The following is a 16,656-nucleotide window of genomic DNA, read 5'->3' on the forward strand; positions in this document are numbered from 1 at the left end:
TTGCATGGCAATCCCTACTCACTCACATTGATATCTATTGATGGGCATCTCCATAGCCCGTTGATACGCCTAGTTGATGTGATACTATCTTCTCCTTTTTGTCTTCTCCACAACCACCATTCTATTCCACCTATAGTGCTATATCCATGGCTCACGCTCATGTATTGCGTGAAGATTGAAAAAGTTAGAGTATGAAACAATTGCTTGGCTTGTCATCGGGGTTGTGCATGATTTAAATATTTTGTGTGGTGAAGATAGAGCATAGCCAGAATATATGATTTTGTAGGGATAACTTTCTTTGGCCATGTTATTTTGAGAAGACATAATTGCTTTGTTAGTATGCTTGAAGTATTATTATTTTTATGTCAATATAAACTTTTGTATTGAATCCTTCTAATCTAAATATTCATACCACAATTAAGAAGATTTGCATTGAAATTATGCCAAGTAGCACTCCGCATCAAAAATTCTCTTTTTATCATTTACCTACTCAAGGACGAGCAGGAATTAAGCCTGGGGATGCCTGATACGTCTCCAATATATCTATAATTTTTGATTGCTCCATGCTATATTGTCTACTATTTTGGACTATATTGGGCTTTATTTTCCACTTTTATATTATTTTTGGGACTAACCTATTAACCAGAGGCCCAACCCAGAATTGTTTTTTTTTGCCTATTTCAGTGTTTCGGAGAAACAGAATAAATAAAATCTTCGGGAACGTGATTTTCTCACCGAACGTGATCCCGGAGACTTGGACCCTACTCCAAGGAGTCAAAGAGGAGGTCACGAGGGTGGGGGCACGCCCCCTGCCTTGTGGGCCCCTCGGTGCTCCACCGACGTACTCCTTCCTCCTATATATACACACGCACCCCCAAACGATTAGAAAAAGAGCCAAAAACCGAATTCCACCGCCGCAACTTTATGTATCCACGAGATCCCATCTTAGGGCCTGTTCCGGAGCTCTTCCGGACGAGGTCCGTCATCACGGAGGGCTTGTACATCATCCTAGCCCCTCCGATGAAGTGTGAGTAGTTTACCTCAGACCTTCGGGTCCATAGTTAGTAGCTAGAAGGCTTCTTCTCTCTTTTTGGATCTCAATACAAAGTTCTCCCCCTCTCTTGTGGAGATCTATTCGATGTAATCTTCTTTTTGCGGTGTGTTTGTTGAGACCGATGAATTGTGGGTTTATGATCAAGTCTATCTATGAATAATATTTGAATCTTCTCTGAATTCTTTTATGTATGATTGGTTATCTTTGCAAGCCTCTTCGAATTATCCGTTTGGTTTGGCCAACTATATTGGTAGTTCTTGCCATGGGAGAAGTGCTTAGCTTTGGGTTCGATCTTGCGGTGTCCTTTCCCAGTGACAGAAGGGGCAGCAAGGCACATATTGCATCGTTGCCATCGAGGATAACAAGATGGGGTTTATTTCATATTGCATGAATTTATCTCTCTACATCATGTCATCTTGCTTAAGGCGTTACTCTGTTTTTAACTTAATACTCGAGATGCATGCTGGATAGCGGTCGATGAGTGGAGTAATAGTAGTAGATGCAGAATCTTTTCGATCTACTTGTCACGGACGTGATGCCTATATACATGATCATGCCTAGATATTCTCATAACTATGCTCAATTCTGTCAATTGATCAACAGTAATTTGTTCACCCACCATAGAATACTTATGCTCTTGAGAGAAGCCACTAGTGAAACCTATGGCCCCCGGGTCTATTCTCATCATATCAATCTCCATCACTTTAATCTTGCTTTGCTTTTTTTACTTTGCCTTTACTTTTTACATTGCATCTTTATACCAAAAATACCAAAAATATTATATCTATCAGATCTCACTCGCGTAAGTGACCGTGAAGGGATTGACAACCCCTAATCGCGTTGGTTGTGAGTAGCTATCGTTTTGTGCAGGAACGAGGGACTTGAGCGTGGCCTCCTACTGGATTGATACCTTGGTTCTCAAAAACTGAGGGAAATACTTACGCTACTCTGGTGCATCATCCCTTCCTCTTCGGGGAAAACCAACGCAAGCTCAAGACGTAGTAGTAGCGCAACCTCAAATCCATCTTGGAAAAGACTGAGGATCCAGCGAGCTGATCATACAGATCGTTGATCCTGGGAAGCGGATACTTGTTCTTGATAGTGACCAAGTTGACCGGTCGGTAATCTACAACCATCCGATCCATTCCATCCTTCTTCTTAATGAAGAGGACGGGGCAAGCCCAAGGAGAGGAACTAGGACGGATGAAACCCTTTTCAAGGATTCATCGAGTTGCTTCTTAAGCTCGGCTAGTTCTAAGGGTGCTATCTTTAGGGTCTTCTAGAAATTGGGACGGTTCCTGGAACAAGGTCTATCACAAACTCGACATCCCTGTCAGGTGGAACACCTGGCAGTTCTTCTGGAAAGACATCCAGGAAGTCTCGGACTACCGGAATATCTTCAAGGTCTGGAAGGGGGTTGGCATTTAGGGAGTAAAGCTGGCGTTTGGCCACTCGAGTTAAGAAGTTGACTGTCTTGCCCGATGGGTGAGTAAGTTGAACAGTTCTAGTAGAGCAATCAATCTTAGCATAATGGGCTGACATCCAGTCCATACCCAAGATGATGTTTATGTACGAGGACTTGAGAGCTATTAAGGATGCAAGGAAGACAAGTCTATCGAGAAGAATTTCATTCCCATGGCTTACTCTGCAGGTTTGCCATCTAAAGCGAGGGGTTTGAATTTCCATGGTAGTGGGCATGTCACAGAATGTCGTGTTATGCAATCGAGCATAGCTCTCAGATATGAATGAATGAGATGCTCCAGTATCGAAAAGAACAGATGCCTAATGGCAATTAACAAGGAGCGTACCAAGGACGATGTTAGGATCATCATGAGCCTCCTCAGCTGAGACATAGTTGACATGGCCACGTGTAGTGGCGGCTGGCTTGGCGTAGAATGTCTTTCCCGCTGGCTTACCACGGCCAACGGACTTTCCAGACTGGTTGGGGTTGTTGTTCTGGGGACACTCTCGACTGTAGTGACCCAGCTCTCCACACTTGAAACATGTCACAACATTGGGGTGTGGAGCAGCATTAGTAGCAGGGTCACTGTCGGTGTCAAAACCGGCGGATCTCGGGTTGGCGGTCCCGAACTGTGCGTCTAAGGCGGATGGTAACAGGAGGCCGGGACATGATGTTTTACCCAGGTTCGGTCCCTCTTGATGGAGGTAAAACTCTACGTCCTGCTTGATTTATTCTTGATGATATGAGTATTACAAGAGTTGATCTACCACGAGATCGGAGAGGCTAAACCCGAGAAGCTAGCCTATGGTATGATTGTTGTTGTCCTACGGACTAAACCCTCCGGTTTATATAGACACCGGAGAGGGTTAGGGTTACACAAGGTCGGTTACAAAGGAGGAAATATCCATATCCGTATTGCCTAGCTTGCCTTCCACGCCAAGTAGAGTCCCATACAGACACGAGACGAAGTCTTCAATTTAGTATCTTCATAGTCCAATAGTCCGGCAAAAGGATATAGTCCGGCTGTCCGGAGACCCCCTAATCCAGGACTCCCTCAGTAGCCCCTGAACCAGGCTTCAATGACGATGAGTCCGGCGCGCAGTATTGTCTTCGGCATTGCAAGGCGGGTTCCTCCTCCGAATACATCACGGAAGAACTTGAATACAAGGATAGTGTCCGACCCTGCAAAATAAGTTCCACATACCACCGTAGAGAGAATAATATTTCCAAAAATCTAATCTGCTGACACGTTTTCACAACATGACATTAGGCCATGGCCCGATAATTATTCGAACCGTTTCCTTTAACTAGGCCCGCACATAACGCGAGGCAGTTTCTTGACACGTCTTGTCAAAGCAGAGATGGTGTTCCCCTTATTACGGGATTCTCATCAATGCGGGCGTGGGTAACCCAACCGCGCCATCGATTACGGCGCTTGGGGGATAAGCGAGTTTTACCAGGCTAGTGGGGGCGCATAGTTTCGGCCGCCCTTATAAAGGGACAAGGTTTAACCTTTTTTGTACCCACGCCTTCTTCCTCCTTGCTCATCCACTCTTGCGCACTCGAGCTCCAACGCCCAAGCCCACATCCTTCCCCTCAACCTTCTTCAATCATGTCCGGAGTGGGAGGCAAATGGATGGGTTCCTCCGTTACGGAGGGACACATCAAGAAGCTACGCGGAGCCGGATACTTGGCTGCGAATATAGTGCATCGGATGCCTGCTGCGGGGCAGATCGTTCCTACCCCTGAACCTCATGAGAGGGTAGTTTTCCTCCACCACTTCCTCCGCGGACTGGGCTTCCCCTCCATCCATTCGTCCGTGGTCTCATGTTCTACTACGGTCTGGACTTTCATGATCTGGCCCCGAACTTCGTCCTCAACATTTCGGCGTTCATCGTTGTGTGTGAGGCTTTCCTCCGCATCCGGCCCCACTTCGGCCTGTGGTTAAAGACCTTCAATATCAAGCCGAAGGTAGTGGGCGGCCAACAAGCAGAATGCGGCGGAGCCATGGTGGGCAAGATGCCCAATGTTATATGGCTTGAAGGCTCCTTCGTAGAGACCATAAAGGGGTGGCAATCGGTGTGGTTCTACATCACCGAGCCGCGCGACACCAAATGGGTGGCTGCCCCCAAGTTTCGATCCGAATTCCCCACACGGCTCACTTCCTAGAAAGAGAAGGGCTTGTTGTGGGGTTCATTGGTGGAGCTGGACGGACTCCAGAAATGTATCTTGAACATGGCAAGTAAGAAGCTCAAGCTTGTCAACATAGTCCAGGTTATGCTCCTCCGCTGGATCCTCCCGTGCCAATAACGGGACTTCAACTTGTGGGAGTTCGACCCAGCCCAGCAACAGACTCTGAGCGAGCTCTTCGACACGACGCACAAGGACGTCTGGAAGGTGCTATTCAAGGGCGCAGAGGTCCCTCCCTCTCTCACCGAGGATCGCGGGTTAAGAGCGAAGCACCGAGCGCATTCGGTGAGTTCCATACATCTGGTAGGATATCTATTTCCCCTAGCTTAACCATGTGCAGGGTCTGATCTCCATGCCTTTGACAAGACTGGGCGGAGACGTCGGGGCAGATTACTTGTCCGGCCCCTCTGCCCGAAGACACTTCGGACGCTCTCCTGACGGAGATGCTGACTCCGGCTCCTTACAAGGTGCCGGAGAAGACTAAGAAGGCCAAGGGTACCCGAAAGAGCTCCCGGCGCCAGGTGTTATCGAACTCATCGTCCGATAACTCCGCGACCCACTCCTCCCTCGAAGACGAGGAGGAAGATGAAGATGTTCCCCCTCCAGTCGGGGGAGACAAGAAAAGGAAGGCCGCCCCTACTGGGGGGGCGAAGGGTCCAAGAGGGGAAGGACTCTCCTTCCGGACTACTCCACCACCGCCGCCGAAGGCGAAGACGAGTGGCTGCTTAGGGCCAAGCCCCTGGCGAAGTTGTAAGTATTCGGATACCAGAGTAACTCATAGCATTCCTTTGTCGCACTGCTTCTCCAAACGCCGAATTATGATTGTGCAGACCGCCCCGAACCCGTATCGATGTATCCTCGTCGGACGGCTCCCTGGGCTCGTCGGATATGGATAGCGATCCACTTCCGACCGCCACCTCCCCTTGCCCTATGGACAACGCTGAGGTGTTGTCTCAAGAGGCACTGGGTCGAGGGGAGACAGTCCCGGAGGCGCCTCAAAGCGACCTTCCGGACTCCGGGAGCAGGGGGAGCAAAGCCCCCGAGGGCTCCGAGTTCGGCCCTCAGCCGAACACCGCGCCGGAACCTCCAGTGGTTCCGGACTCGGGCAGGCGGCCTCCTTCCAAGAGGGGAAAGACGCCTATGCCGGTGTCCTCTGCCCATCCAGAGGCACCGGACAATCTACTGGGAGCGCTTCGCAGTGCTTCCATTGACGAAGAGCACCGCACTATTATGAGTGCGGTGGTCCAGAAGGTTCAGTCCGCCAAGAGCGGACTGACTAAAGCCTGTGCTAGCCTTCTAACAGGCTTTGAGGTAAGTTTTTGAAATATAGGAGAAATACTACCGCATAGACAGTAGCCCCTGATGCTCTGTTCGGTGTTCACAAAGAAAGGCCGGACAGAGGATCAAACAATATCGCAGGAGTCTAATATAAGTATGTCTATATGCGTATGCAAGCTTCGCTGCAGGCCTCTGCCGCACTAACTGCGGAGGTCGCCGCACTGAAGTAGGATCGTAAAGGGTCCAAGGAAGAGCTCGGCCTTGCCAAGAGGCAGCTCGAGGAGAACAAAGGTAAGTAGTACCTAGTATATGGATCTATATAAAAGGAAAGCGATTGCAAAATGACAGGATTATCGTAAATTTGCCAGGGGCCACGACCGAGGTGGCTACCCTGAAGCAAGCGCTATCCGAGGCCGAAAACAAAGCGGCCAAGGAGCGCACCGAGCGGGAGAGGCATGAGGCACGGGTGGGCGAGGTGCAGGAAGAGCTCCATGCTCTCGTGACGAAGCACAAGGCGCTGGAGCTTGACTTGAAGACGCGAGAGTCCGAGCTTGCCACGGCCCTTGAGAGTGCAAAGAGTGCCAAGGCCGAAGCCCAAAAGCCCTCCAGGAGATTGATGCGATGAAGAAGATAGCGGCGGGTAAGGCATTCTATATGCAAAGTAAGCATGTGAAAGTAAATTACTTGTTACTTACCCGAATCCGGAGCTCTCCAGGAGCATTCGCAGATTTGCCCCACAGCGTGTCGGATGCCGCAAAATTTTACTAGGCCGAGGAGGGAAGCTCGACGGAGAAGTTGTTCTGGGCCTAGTATACTGGGACCGAACACCCAGTACCTATGAGAGACCAGCTAAAGCAGCTGGTCGAGCTACACAAGGCAGCCGAACAGGCCATGAAGGGCTTGATAGTCCAGATGTGGCCTGGCGACGCCCTTCCCAACAGCTACTTCGGCTTGGTGAGGCGGCTTGTGGATGCCTGCCCATGGCTGGAAGTTATCAAGCGGTCCATTTGCATCGAAGGTGCACGCCGGGCTTTCGCCCGTGTGAAGGTACAATGGGCCAAGCTGGACGATGTGAAGCTAATCAAGGAAGGGCCGCCGGAGGGCAAGGAGCATCGCCACCCCGAGATGTACTATGAGGGTGTCCTGAAGGGTGCCTGTCTCGTAGCGGACGAGTGTACGAAAGATATAATATTTGAGTGAACTCGCTCGTGTAATCCTGTAATCATGAAAACTTGTTCATATGCGCTATGCAACGCTTGTTTGAATTTAAAATATTACCTTCTATTCGGTTATTTATCAAATCTGAGAGATGGCTAGCCGTCGGCTTCTGCCCCCATGACACGAGTGCTGGGGTGTTCAGGATAAACCTGAGCACTCTTGTTCCCATTTTTGGGTCCTTCGAGGGAGGTGCTCAGCACAACGAACAAGGCAATCAGACTATAATGCATTATCACTCTCACTTAGCCACAGAATTCTATAATTTTAAATTTCAGCGAAGCCCCTAGTATTCGGAAGGCCGAATCTGGGGCGCGATACACGCCTTAAGCTGGACATGGCCGACTCCTCGATCTAAGCGGCATAAGTCTTTAAGGACTAGAAAACCTCTCGAACAGCGACCAGTCTCTCGCCTTATCATGACAGTTAGTTTTAGCTTTCTCTACTGAGGTGCTTAGCCCAGCAGAACCGAGGCACAATCACAGTAGTTCTCCCAGTGCTACCTTAGCCGATATAGCGGAACGTAAGGTACCAAAACATGGCAGCCGGGCAAACCCAACTATTGACCCAAGACATGATTCGGAGTTGATGCATATAATGCTATAAGTTAGGGGTGCCGCACTGCCGAAAGTGTTCGGACTTCTCATGCCGTATTGTAGGGTATGCTTGAGCCCCTAGCGTATTGGTGATCTATTGAAACTATAGTGGGGTTTTAACGCCCAAAGCTACGGATGTCGTGTTCTCCATAGGGACTTGGCGACGGCGACTATGCTCGGCTAAATCTAGGTCACACGATGTTGAGTGATGAAAATAGAAAATAATACCAACACCAACAAGGATCATCAACAAAGGGAATGACACAGAGGCAAAGGGAGATGAAGATTATCTTCACTTTCTCTTTTTGGTATTTTCATATCATTTTAGAAACTAAATACTGACACAGGACATCAACATCTACAGAAAGAAAGTAACAAGAGATGATCACAAATATATCTAGCAGACATATATAAGAAAAGGAAGATGCATTTATATCACAGTCCTTTATAACACAAGTACTGCAGCTAAAACATATACTACAAAACTGAACAAGTTTCTTTGAAATAAGAGCAGTACACGAGTGACAACACATAAATGAACGAGATTATACAAACCACAAGACTAGTACCCACAGATCAACACAACAGTAATTAACAACTAAAAGTTACTAGTAGAAATTAACTAGTATAGGGAGAACAAACACACAGGGGTGAATACATTCATATGTGAGCAGAATATTAATACACCGAAGCAATTTCTAATAGATCAATTATCTCCCAAATTAACAATATATTTTACCAGTACCAAACTGAACAAATAACAAGTTGCTAGCTCTTATAAAATCTGAATATATCAAGTACTAAACATCTCAAATTACATAAACTTCAGAGAGAACAGCAGCAGTAGGGAGATGAGTGTGAAGGAGTAGAAGCAGATCACGGGGAAAAGGAACAGCAGCAGTTGATGCGGGTGAAGAGAAGCAACAGCAACGGAGGATAGAGCAGCAGCAAGGTAGGGGAAGAAGCAGAGGAAGCAGCAGGGACGCAAGAAAAGGAGCAGCAGCAAAGACGTGGGAGAAGAAGCAGTAGAAGCAGCAGGTTCAGAGAAGGAGCAGCAGCAAGGTTTGGGCAAGAAGAGAAGCAGCGGCAAGGGCGTGGAGAAGAGAGACAGCAGGAGGCGCTTGGAGAGTGGAGAAGGATGGCAGCAGGGGCACTCGCGCGGAGGAAGCAGGTTCAGAGAAGGAGCAGCAGCAAGGTTTGGGCAAGAAGAGAAGCAGCGGCAAGGGCGTGGAGAAGAGAGACAGCAGGAGGCGCTTGGAGAGTGGAGAAGGATGGCAGCAGGGGCACTCGCGCGGAGGAAGGTTGAGTGGTGGCGCGATGAAGGGAGATGCAGCGGATGGTGGTGCTGATGCGGCGCTGGTGGATGCGTTGTTGGATGGGTGTGGAGTGGTGGATGGAGATGCAGTGGCGCGCCGCCACGCGGGGCCGGGCCGCGCGGCGGGGGCACAAGATGATCCCTCCACTTCTTAAGCTAGCCCCCCTAAGCTTTAATCTTCTTCAAGCTTGAGTCCCTCTTTCTTCTCTTCTTGCCCGTGATATTGTTCCTCAATTCTTTCTAGACAGAAACTTGTAGATTATAGTGCCTTGTCGCACTTTTCTGCAAAAGAAACACAATGACTAATAAATGATTCATTATATGATTTTCATGCAAATATTCAACTAAACTTAGCAAGAATAGATGGGCATAACTGACAGAAACTTGTAGATTATAGTGCCTTGTCGCACTTTTCTGCAAAAGAAACACAATGACTAATAAATGATTCATTATATGATTTTCATGCAAATATTCAACTAAACTTAGCAAGAATAGATGGGCATAACTCAACGAATGGTATAATTCAATGCCAAAATTATGTATATGAAATGTGCTTATCAAGTTCCCCCACACTTAAATCTTTGCTTGTCCTCAAGCAAAGGAATATGACAAGAACTAGATAGTGAATTGTGAACTCACTGCAGAATGTCAAGTGAAGTAGATCTCTAAACAGTGCATGCTTCAGACTTAGTTAGTGAAAATTAATGGTAAGAGTGCTAGAAAGCAGTAGGACACTAGTAAACTCGACCATTTTTAAACTTTTGCAATGATAAACGAAGATTAGCAAGTTCAAATGCTGACTGTGCCAAAAGGTTCCTAAAGAGAGCATGATCCCAAGAACAAAAGGAACTTGAATTAAATCACTTATTTGCATAAATATAACATTGTGGTTGAACCACATATTAAATGTGAAGGAAGTAATCATAACATTTTACCAGTCTCACCAAAGGAGCATACCACCGATCCCGAGAACATGGTATACACCTGGCTCAACCAATTATTAGTTTTTTTAGTTTGTCTCCCCAAAGGAACATACCACCGATCCCGAGAGCATGGTATACACCTGGTTCGACAATCACAATTTTTTTAATATAATTAACTCCTATCCGATCCAACCAGATTTCACAAGCCACCGATCCAGGGAACATGACATGCTACTGTTAGGTAAGATCAAATAATTATTTATTCATTATTACTTATTTAACAAACGAATACAAAAAGGAAACAAGAATCATCACTCATCCAAGTCTGGTTCACATACTACCGATCCAGGGAACATAGCATGCTAGTCCATAGTGGTGAGTGATTGCTCTGAATGGGAACACATTGGGTAGAAACTCATCATCTGACACTTAATGATCTAGGTATATCGTGGTAAAAGCAGAAAATGATTAAGTTTTCTAGTGAACTAGGGATTTGAGCACTCGAAACTAATAGCTTTCAGTAATTTCAGCAAAGCAAGCAATATGTAGATCACTAGTTTACAAGGCATTCAGAAATCAAGTTACACTAATTCACATCAAGCACAATATGTCAACTAAAATTCAGCGGGACATCATTTAAGAAATGGCTAAAGCAACTCAAATATCAAATGATTTCGGCATCATCAACGGATGATATATTCAGATTGGGGTCATGAAACAGCTCATCGGGCTTTGATGGTGTAGCACTCGCTTGATCACTCTCTAAGCTGCGGTTCTTCTCCATTGCTTCCTCATGCATGCTCCAGCTTCACTCTTCTTCGCGTGTGCCCATTGCTTCTCCTCATCACCATGCCGTGAATCCACCAGGATCCCAGGGAATGTCATCTCGAACTCGGTCAACTCGCAGTAAATGGTGCATAAGCATCAACCTAAAAGAACACTCAACAACCAAGCCAATACAAGTGACAGAGAGAATGCCCTCTAAGTCATTGATAGAGTACCCTATCATATAAGTATATCTATTGGGCAAATCAGGAACATGTATCAACAACAAGTCACAGGGTGCATAGGCAATATCAACGATATGACATAACTTATTGAGAAAGCTGACATAATACCTGAAATGGCCGTGGAGAAGTTTTATGACTACCTCAACTAAAGATACCATGGAAGGCATGGTAGTAGAAACTTCCACCGGGCTTGTATCGACAGGTGAAATAGTAGGGCTTTGCTCCTTGACATCTGAAGTGACCTCATCATAATCAACAGTGAAGATTTCCATCTCAGGCTCAAGCATTGAAGAATCGATGTGGCTAACATCATCAAAGGTGAACTTTTCCATATCTGGCTCTAGAAGCACATGATCAATATCAACCAAAGGTATCTCCTCAATATCAAAAGTAACTAACTGTAGCTCTGGTTCATCCACACAAGAATCATCACAATGCAAAACAGAATCTAGAATGCTAGTATCCATATGATCTGCAGTGTGTGTGTCAACTAGGATGGTGTCATCATCATCAAAGATAATCCATGAAAGCTCAATCTTGTCACACGGAGAAACTGGTTCCGGCTTTTGTGTAAGAGATTCTTGCTGAGATGAAGTGATTTGTTGCAAGCAAGCAACTGGGCCAGAGGTGGGCTTCTCGTTGTACCACTGAAGTTGGTGGAAGGCTATGTTCTCAATCAGCAGAAAAGCATCATCAAGTGTCTTGTTTGTAATAGCTCCACCCGCTGCCATATGAACGTAAGATCGAGTGTCCGAAGTCAATCCTCTATAGAATAGCTGCATCTCTAACCATCTCTCGAGCCCGTGGTTAGGACATCTCCTGAAGAAGGCTTCGTACCTCTCCCAAGCATCATACAAGCTCTCGCCTTCACGCTGAACAAAGCTGAAGATCTCATCTCGAATTGCGGACTGCTTGTGTAGTGGGAAATATTTATCCAGGAAAGCTCGTGATATCTCATTCCAACTGAATGATCTTGATGGCAAGGATCGATACCAAGCACGAGCATCATCTCGGAGAGAGAATGTGAACAGCATGCACTTGATAACATCTTGAGGAACTCCATGATACTTTACTGTATCTGAATACTCCATCACTCGGAGCAAGTGCTCATAAGGGTCTTCAGTAGGCAGTCCTCCAAACTGTTGTTGTTGAACCAAAGCAATAAGACTAAGTTTCAGCTCGAAGTTCTTTGCCTCAATAGTTGGCCAAACCGGTCCTGTGATATAGCACTGACTTTTGGGCATCCAAAGGTCACGAAGCAATGCCATCTTAACCGAGTGTAACTATAGAACAACCTGCAATTAGTTCAGATTTCCTACGCACACTCATAAACAGTAAACACTAGTCAGAAAGTTAGTATCCTAATAAGCCGAAGCAACAAAAAGTAAGAAGGTAAAAGAAGCACCGAAAAAGAAATACAGAGTGAATTAAACGATGAAATAAACTAAACCTAGTCTATAGCCTAACACAATCGCAAGACGCTAGTCCCCGGCAACGGCGCCAAAATGATCTATTGAAAGTATAGTGGGGTTTTAACGCCCAAAGCTACGGATGTCGTGTTCTCCACAGGGACTGGGCAACGGCGACTATGCTCGGCTAAATCTAGGTCACCCGATGTTCAGTGATGAAAATAGAAAATAATACCAACACCAACAAGGATCATCAACAAAGGGAATGACACAGAGGCAAAGGGAGATGAAGATTATCTTCACTTTCTCTTTTTGGTATTTTCATATCATTTTAGAGACTAAATACTGACACAGGACACCAGCATCTACAGAAAGAAAGTAACAAGTGATGATCACAAATATATCTAGCAGACATATATAAGAAAAGGAAGATGCATTTATATCACAGTCCTTTATAACACAAGTACTGGAGCTAAAACATATACTACAAAACTGAACAAGTTTCTTTGAAATAAGAGCAGTACACGAGTGACAACACATAAATGAACGAGATTATAAAAACCACAAGACTAGTACCCACAGATCAACACAATAGTAATTAACAACTAAAAGTTACTAGTAGAAATTAACTAGTACAGGGAGAACAAACACACAGGGGTGAATACATTCATATGCTAGCAGAATATTAATACACCGAAGCAATTTCTAATAGATCAATTATCTCCCAAATTAACAATATATTTTACCAGTACCAAACTGAACAAATAACAAGTTGCTAGCTCTTATAAAATCTGAATATATCAAGTACTACACATCTCAAATTACATAAACTTCAGAGAGAACAACAGCAGTAGGGAGATGAGTGTGAAGGAGTAGAAGCAGATCACGGGGAAAAGGAGCAACAGTAGTTGATGCGAGTGAAGAGAAGCAGCAGCAATGGAGGATAGACCAGCAGCAAGTTAGGGGAAGAAGCAGAGCTAGGGAAGCAGAGGAAGCAGCAGGGACGCAAGAAAAGGAGCAGCAGCAAAGACGTGGGAGAAGAAGCAGTAGAAGCAGCAGGTTCAGAGAAGGAGCAGCAGCAAGGTTTGGGCAAGAAGAGAAGCAGCGGCAAGGGCGTGGAGAAGAGAGACAGCAGGAGGCGCTTGGAGAGTGGAGAAGGATGGCAGCAGGGGCACTCGCGCGGAGGAAGGTTGAGTGGTGGCGCGATGAAGGGAGATGCAGCGGATGGTGGTGCTGATGCGGCGCTGGTGGATGCGTTGTTGGATGGGTGTGGAGTGGTGGATGGAGATGCAGTGGCGCGCCGCCACGCCGGCCTGACCACGGCGGTGGCCGGAGGTGGAGAAGGATGCAGGGGAAGGAGAGGGAGATGTTAGGCCTCATTTTGGGGATTGAGAGCGCTAGGGATTTGACCCCCTCGATCAGATCTTCCATTTGCACGTTGGCCCTCCTTCTTCCTTCTTTTGGCACAAGATGATCCCTCCACTTCTTAAGCTAGCCCCCCTAAGCTTTAATCTTCTTCAAGCTTGAGTCCCTCTTTCTTCTCTTCTTACCCGTGATATTGTTCCTCAATTCTTTCTAGACAGAAACTTGTAGATTATAGTGCCTTGTCGCACTTTTCTGCAAAAGAAACACAATGACTAATAAATGATTCATTATATGATTTTCATGCAAATATTCAACTAAACTTAGCAAGAATAGATGGGCGTAACTCAACGAATGGTATAATTCAATGCCAAAATTATGTATATGAAATGTGCTTATCAATTGGCCGTACCAGAGTGTACGGGTGCTGGATGTCACGAATGAACATATATATATATATATAAAGAAGAATGCAATAAAAGCCTTAATGCAATGCATTGTTTATTAAAAAACGTGCGTTAGAGCAGAATGATACAGGTAGTGCGATAAGCAAAAAGTAGGACTATGTCCCCTCCAAGGGCAAGCTGAGGAATAATATTAAAGCAAGTATTTCACTCGTTATCGTAATCCACCTGGGAGTTCCATGGTGTGATGTAGCTTTCTGCCTCCTTGGTTGCTACATCATGTGTTCGGCAATCATGCTGCCGGATAGGGTTTCCAGAGATTAATGTCCTGAAAGAGAGAAAAATAACAAAGGGGGAAGCCCCTAGTGCGGTTTAAGCCACGTCTTGGGGCATGCCGTAGTCGTGCCCCCTCCCTACCTGTGCCCATGGTATTTTTAATGCGTAATTATGTACGCGTGGCACGAGTTTCGCCGTTTGTCTTGGGCCGGTGTGGGTGCCGCATTGCTATGGGAGCTCGGAACGTGCCAGGCGGTCCTGTTGCCGATTACTCCGGGCACGCTTGAAGGTGTTCGGGTCCTTAAACGCCGAACTAGTGGATTGCCTTCAGAGGCTGCTTTGCGCTTCCGCTGCGAGGGCCGCAGTGTGCTCCTCCGTTTGAAGAGAGCGATCTATGTTTCCATTAACTGTAATGACCCCCTGAGGTCCTGGCATCTTGAGCTTGAGGTATGCATAATGCGGTACCGCATTGAATCTCACAAATGCGGTTCGCCCGAGCAGTGCATGACAACCACTGCGGAACGGGACTATATCGAAGATTAACTCTTCGCTTCGGAAGTTATCCGGGGATCCGAAGACCACTTCCAGTGTGACTGAGCCTGTGCAATGGGCCTCTACACCTGATATGACGCCTTTAAAGGTCGTTTTTGCGGGTTTGATCCTTGAGGGGTCTATACCCATTTTGCGCACTGTGTCCTGGTAAAGCAGGTTCAGGCTGCTGCCGCCATCCATAAGGGCTCGACTGAGGTGAAATCCGTCAATAATTGGGTCTAAGACCAGTGCGGCGAATCCGCCATGACGGATACTAGTGGGGTGGTCCCTGCGATCGAAGGTGATCGGACAGGAGGACCATGGGTTGAACTTTGGGGTGACTGGCTCCAACGCATATATGTCCTTGAGCGCATGCTTCCGCTCCCTCTTGTGGATGTGGGTTGCGTATATCATGTTCACCGTCCCCACTTGTGGGGGGAACCTCTTTTGTCCTCCGGTATTCGGCTGCCGGGGCTCCTCCTCGTCATCGCTATGTGGCCCCTTATCTTTGTTTTCGGCAATTAACTTGCCGGCCTGCTTGAACACCCAACAGTCCCTATTGGTGTGGTTGGCGGGCTTGTCGGGGGTGCCATGTATTTGACACGAGCGATCGAGTATACGGTCCAAATTGGACGGGCCCGGAGTGCTTCTTTTGAATGGCTTTTTCCCCTGACCGGGTTTAGAGCCTTTGAATCTGGCATTGACTGTCGTATCCTCGGTATTGTCGCTGTTAATGCGGCGCTTATGTTTGTTGCGACGTGACCTGCTACTGTCGTCCTTGGTATCCAAAGTACCATGGTTCTTTGATATGTTGTTATTGCGAGCCAGCTAGCTGTCTTCTCCCGCAAAAAAGTGGGTCATGAGTGTCGTGAGGGCTGTCATAGATTTTGGCTTTTCCTGACCAAGGTGTTGGGCTAGCCACTCGTCGCGGATGTTGTCCTTGAAAGCTGCTAGAGCCTTTGCATCCAGACAATCGACGATTTGATTTTTCTTTGTTCGGAACCGTGTCCAGAATTGCCTGGCCGATTCCTCTGGCTGCTGAATTATGTGGCTCAAGCCATCGGCATCTGGTGGTCGCACACAAGTGCCCTGAAAGTTGTCGAGGAATGCGGCTTCCAGATCCTCCCAACAGCCAATGGACTCTGCTGGCAAGCTATTGAGCCAATGCCGAGCTGGTCCTTTGAGTTTGAGTGGGAGGTATTTAATGGCGTGTAGATCATCACCGCGTGCCATGTGGATATGCAGGAGGAAATCCTCGATCCATACTGCAGGATCTGTTGTGTCATCGTATGATTCTATATTTACGGGTTTGAAACCCTCTGGGATTTGATGATCCATTACTTCGTCTGTGAAGCATAAGGGGTGTGCGGCGCCTCTGTATTGGGCTATATCTCGACGCAGCTCCAATGAGTCTTGCCCGCTGTGCTCGGCCTGGCCGGATTTACTTTTGCTGTATCCGGCATGACGGTTATCGTCTCGTGTCGTGGGGCGCCCATGCGATCTGTAGATCGATCTTGCATGTTTTGCTTTGTCCTCCAATACGTCTCGCAGGTCTGGCATATTTCCCCATGCCTTTTTATTTGAATGGCGTCAGGGGGTAGGCTAAGCTTTTGGCTGGAACAATGTTGGGG

At 46.9% G+C, this 16,656-nt stretch overlaps 1 protein-coding gene and 1 non-coding gene across 3 annotated transcripts; one reads left to right on the plus strand and one right to left on the minus strand.

Moving 5' to 3' along the window:
• Nucleotides 1-9,237: 9,237 nt before the first annotated feature.
• Nucleotides 9,238-11,826, minus strand: LOC125514136. Of its 2 annotated transcripts, none has more exons than XM_048679404.1 (2): nucleotides 10,760-11,826; nucleotides 9,238-9,392 (listed from the first exon to the last, which is right to left on the minus strand). In XM_048679404.1, exon 1 carries the CDS (start codon nucleotides 11,823-11,825, stop codon nucleotides 10,878-10,880), a length of 948 nt encoding a protein of 315 aa, XP_048535361.1. In that variant the 5' UTR covers nucleotide 11,826; the 3' UTR covers nucleotides 9,238-9,392; nucleotides 10,760-10,877. The 2 variants fall into 2 exon arrangements, with proteins under 2 accessions (XP_048535361.1, XP_048535362.1); XM_048679405.1 differs by lacking the exon at nucleotides 9,238-9,392 and adding an exon at nucleotides 9,501-9,524.
• A 15-nt stretch (nucleotides 11,827-11,841) lies between these two features.
• LOC125517707 lies at nucleotides 11,842-11,945 on the plus strand. Its single transcript, XR_007287750.1, has one exon. It is a non-coding gene; the product is annotated as a small nucleolar RNA R71 (small nucleolar RNA).
• The last annotated feature ends 4,711 nt before the right edge of the window (nucleotides 11,946-16,656 follow it).

This window comes from Triticum urartu, chromosome 6 (genome assembly GCF_003073215.2).
Source record: "Triticum urartu cultivar G1812 chromosome 6, Tu2.1, whole genome shotgun sequence".
Taxonomy (NCBI): Eukaryota; Viridiplantae; Streptophyta; class Magnoliopsida; order Poales; family Poaceae; genus Triticum; species Triticum urartu.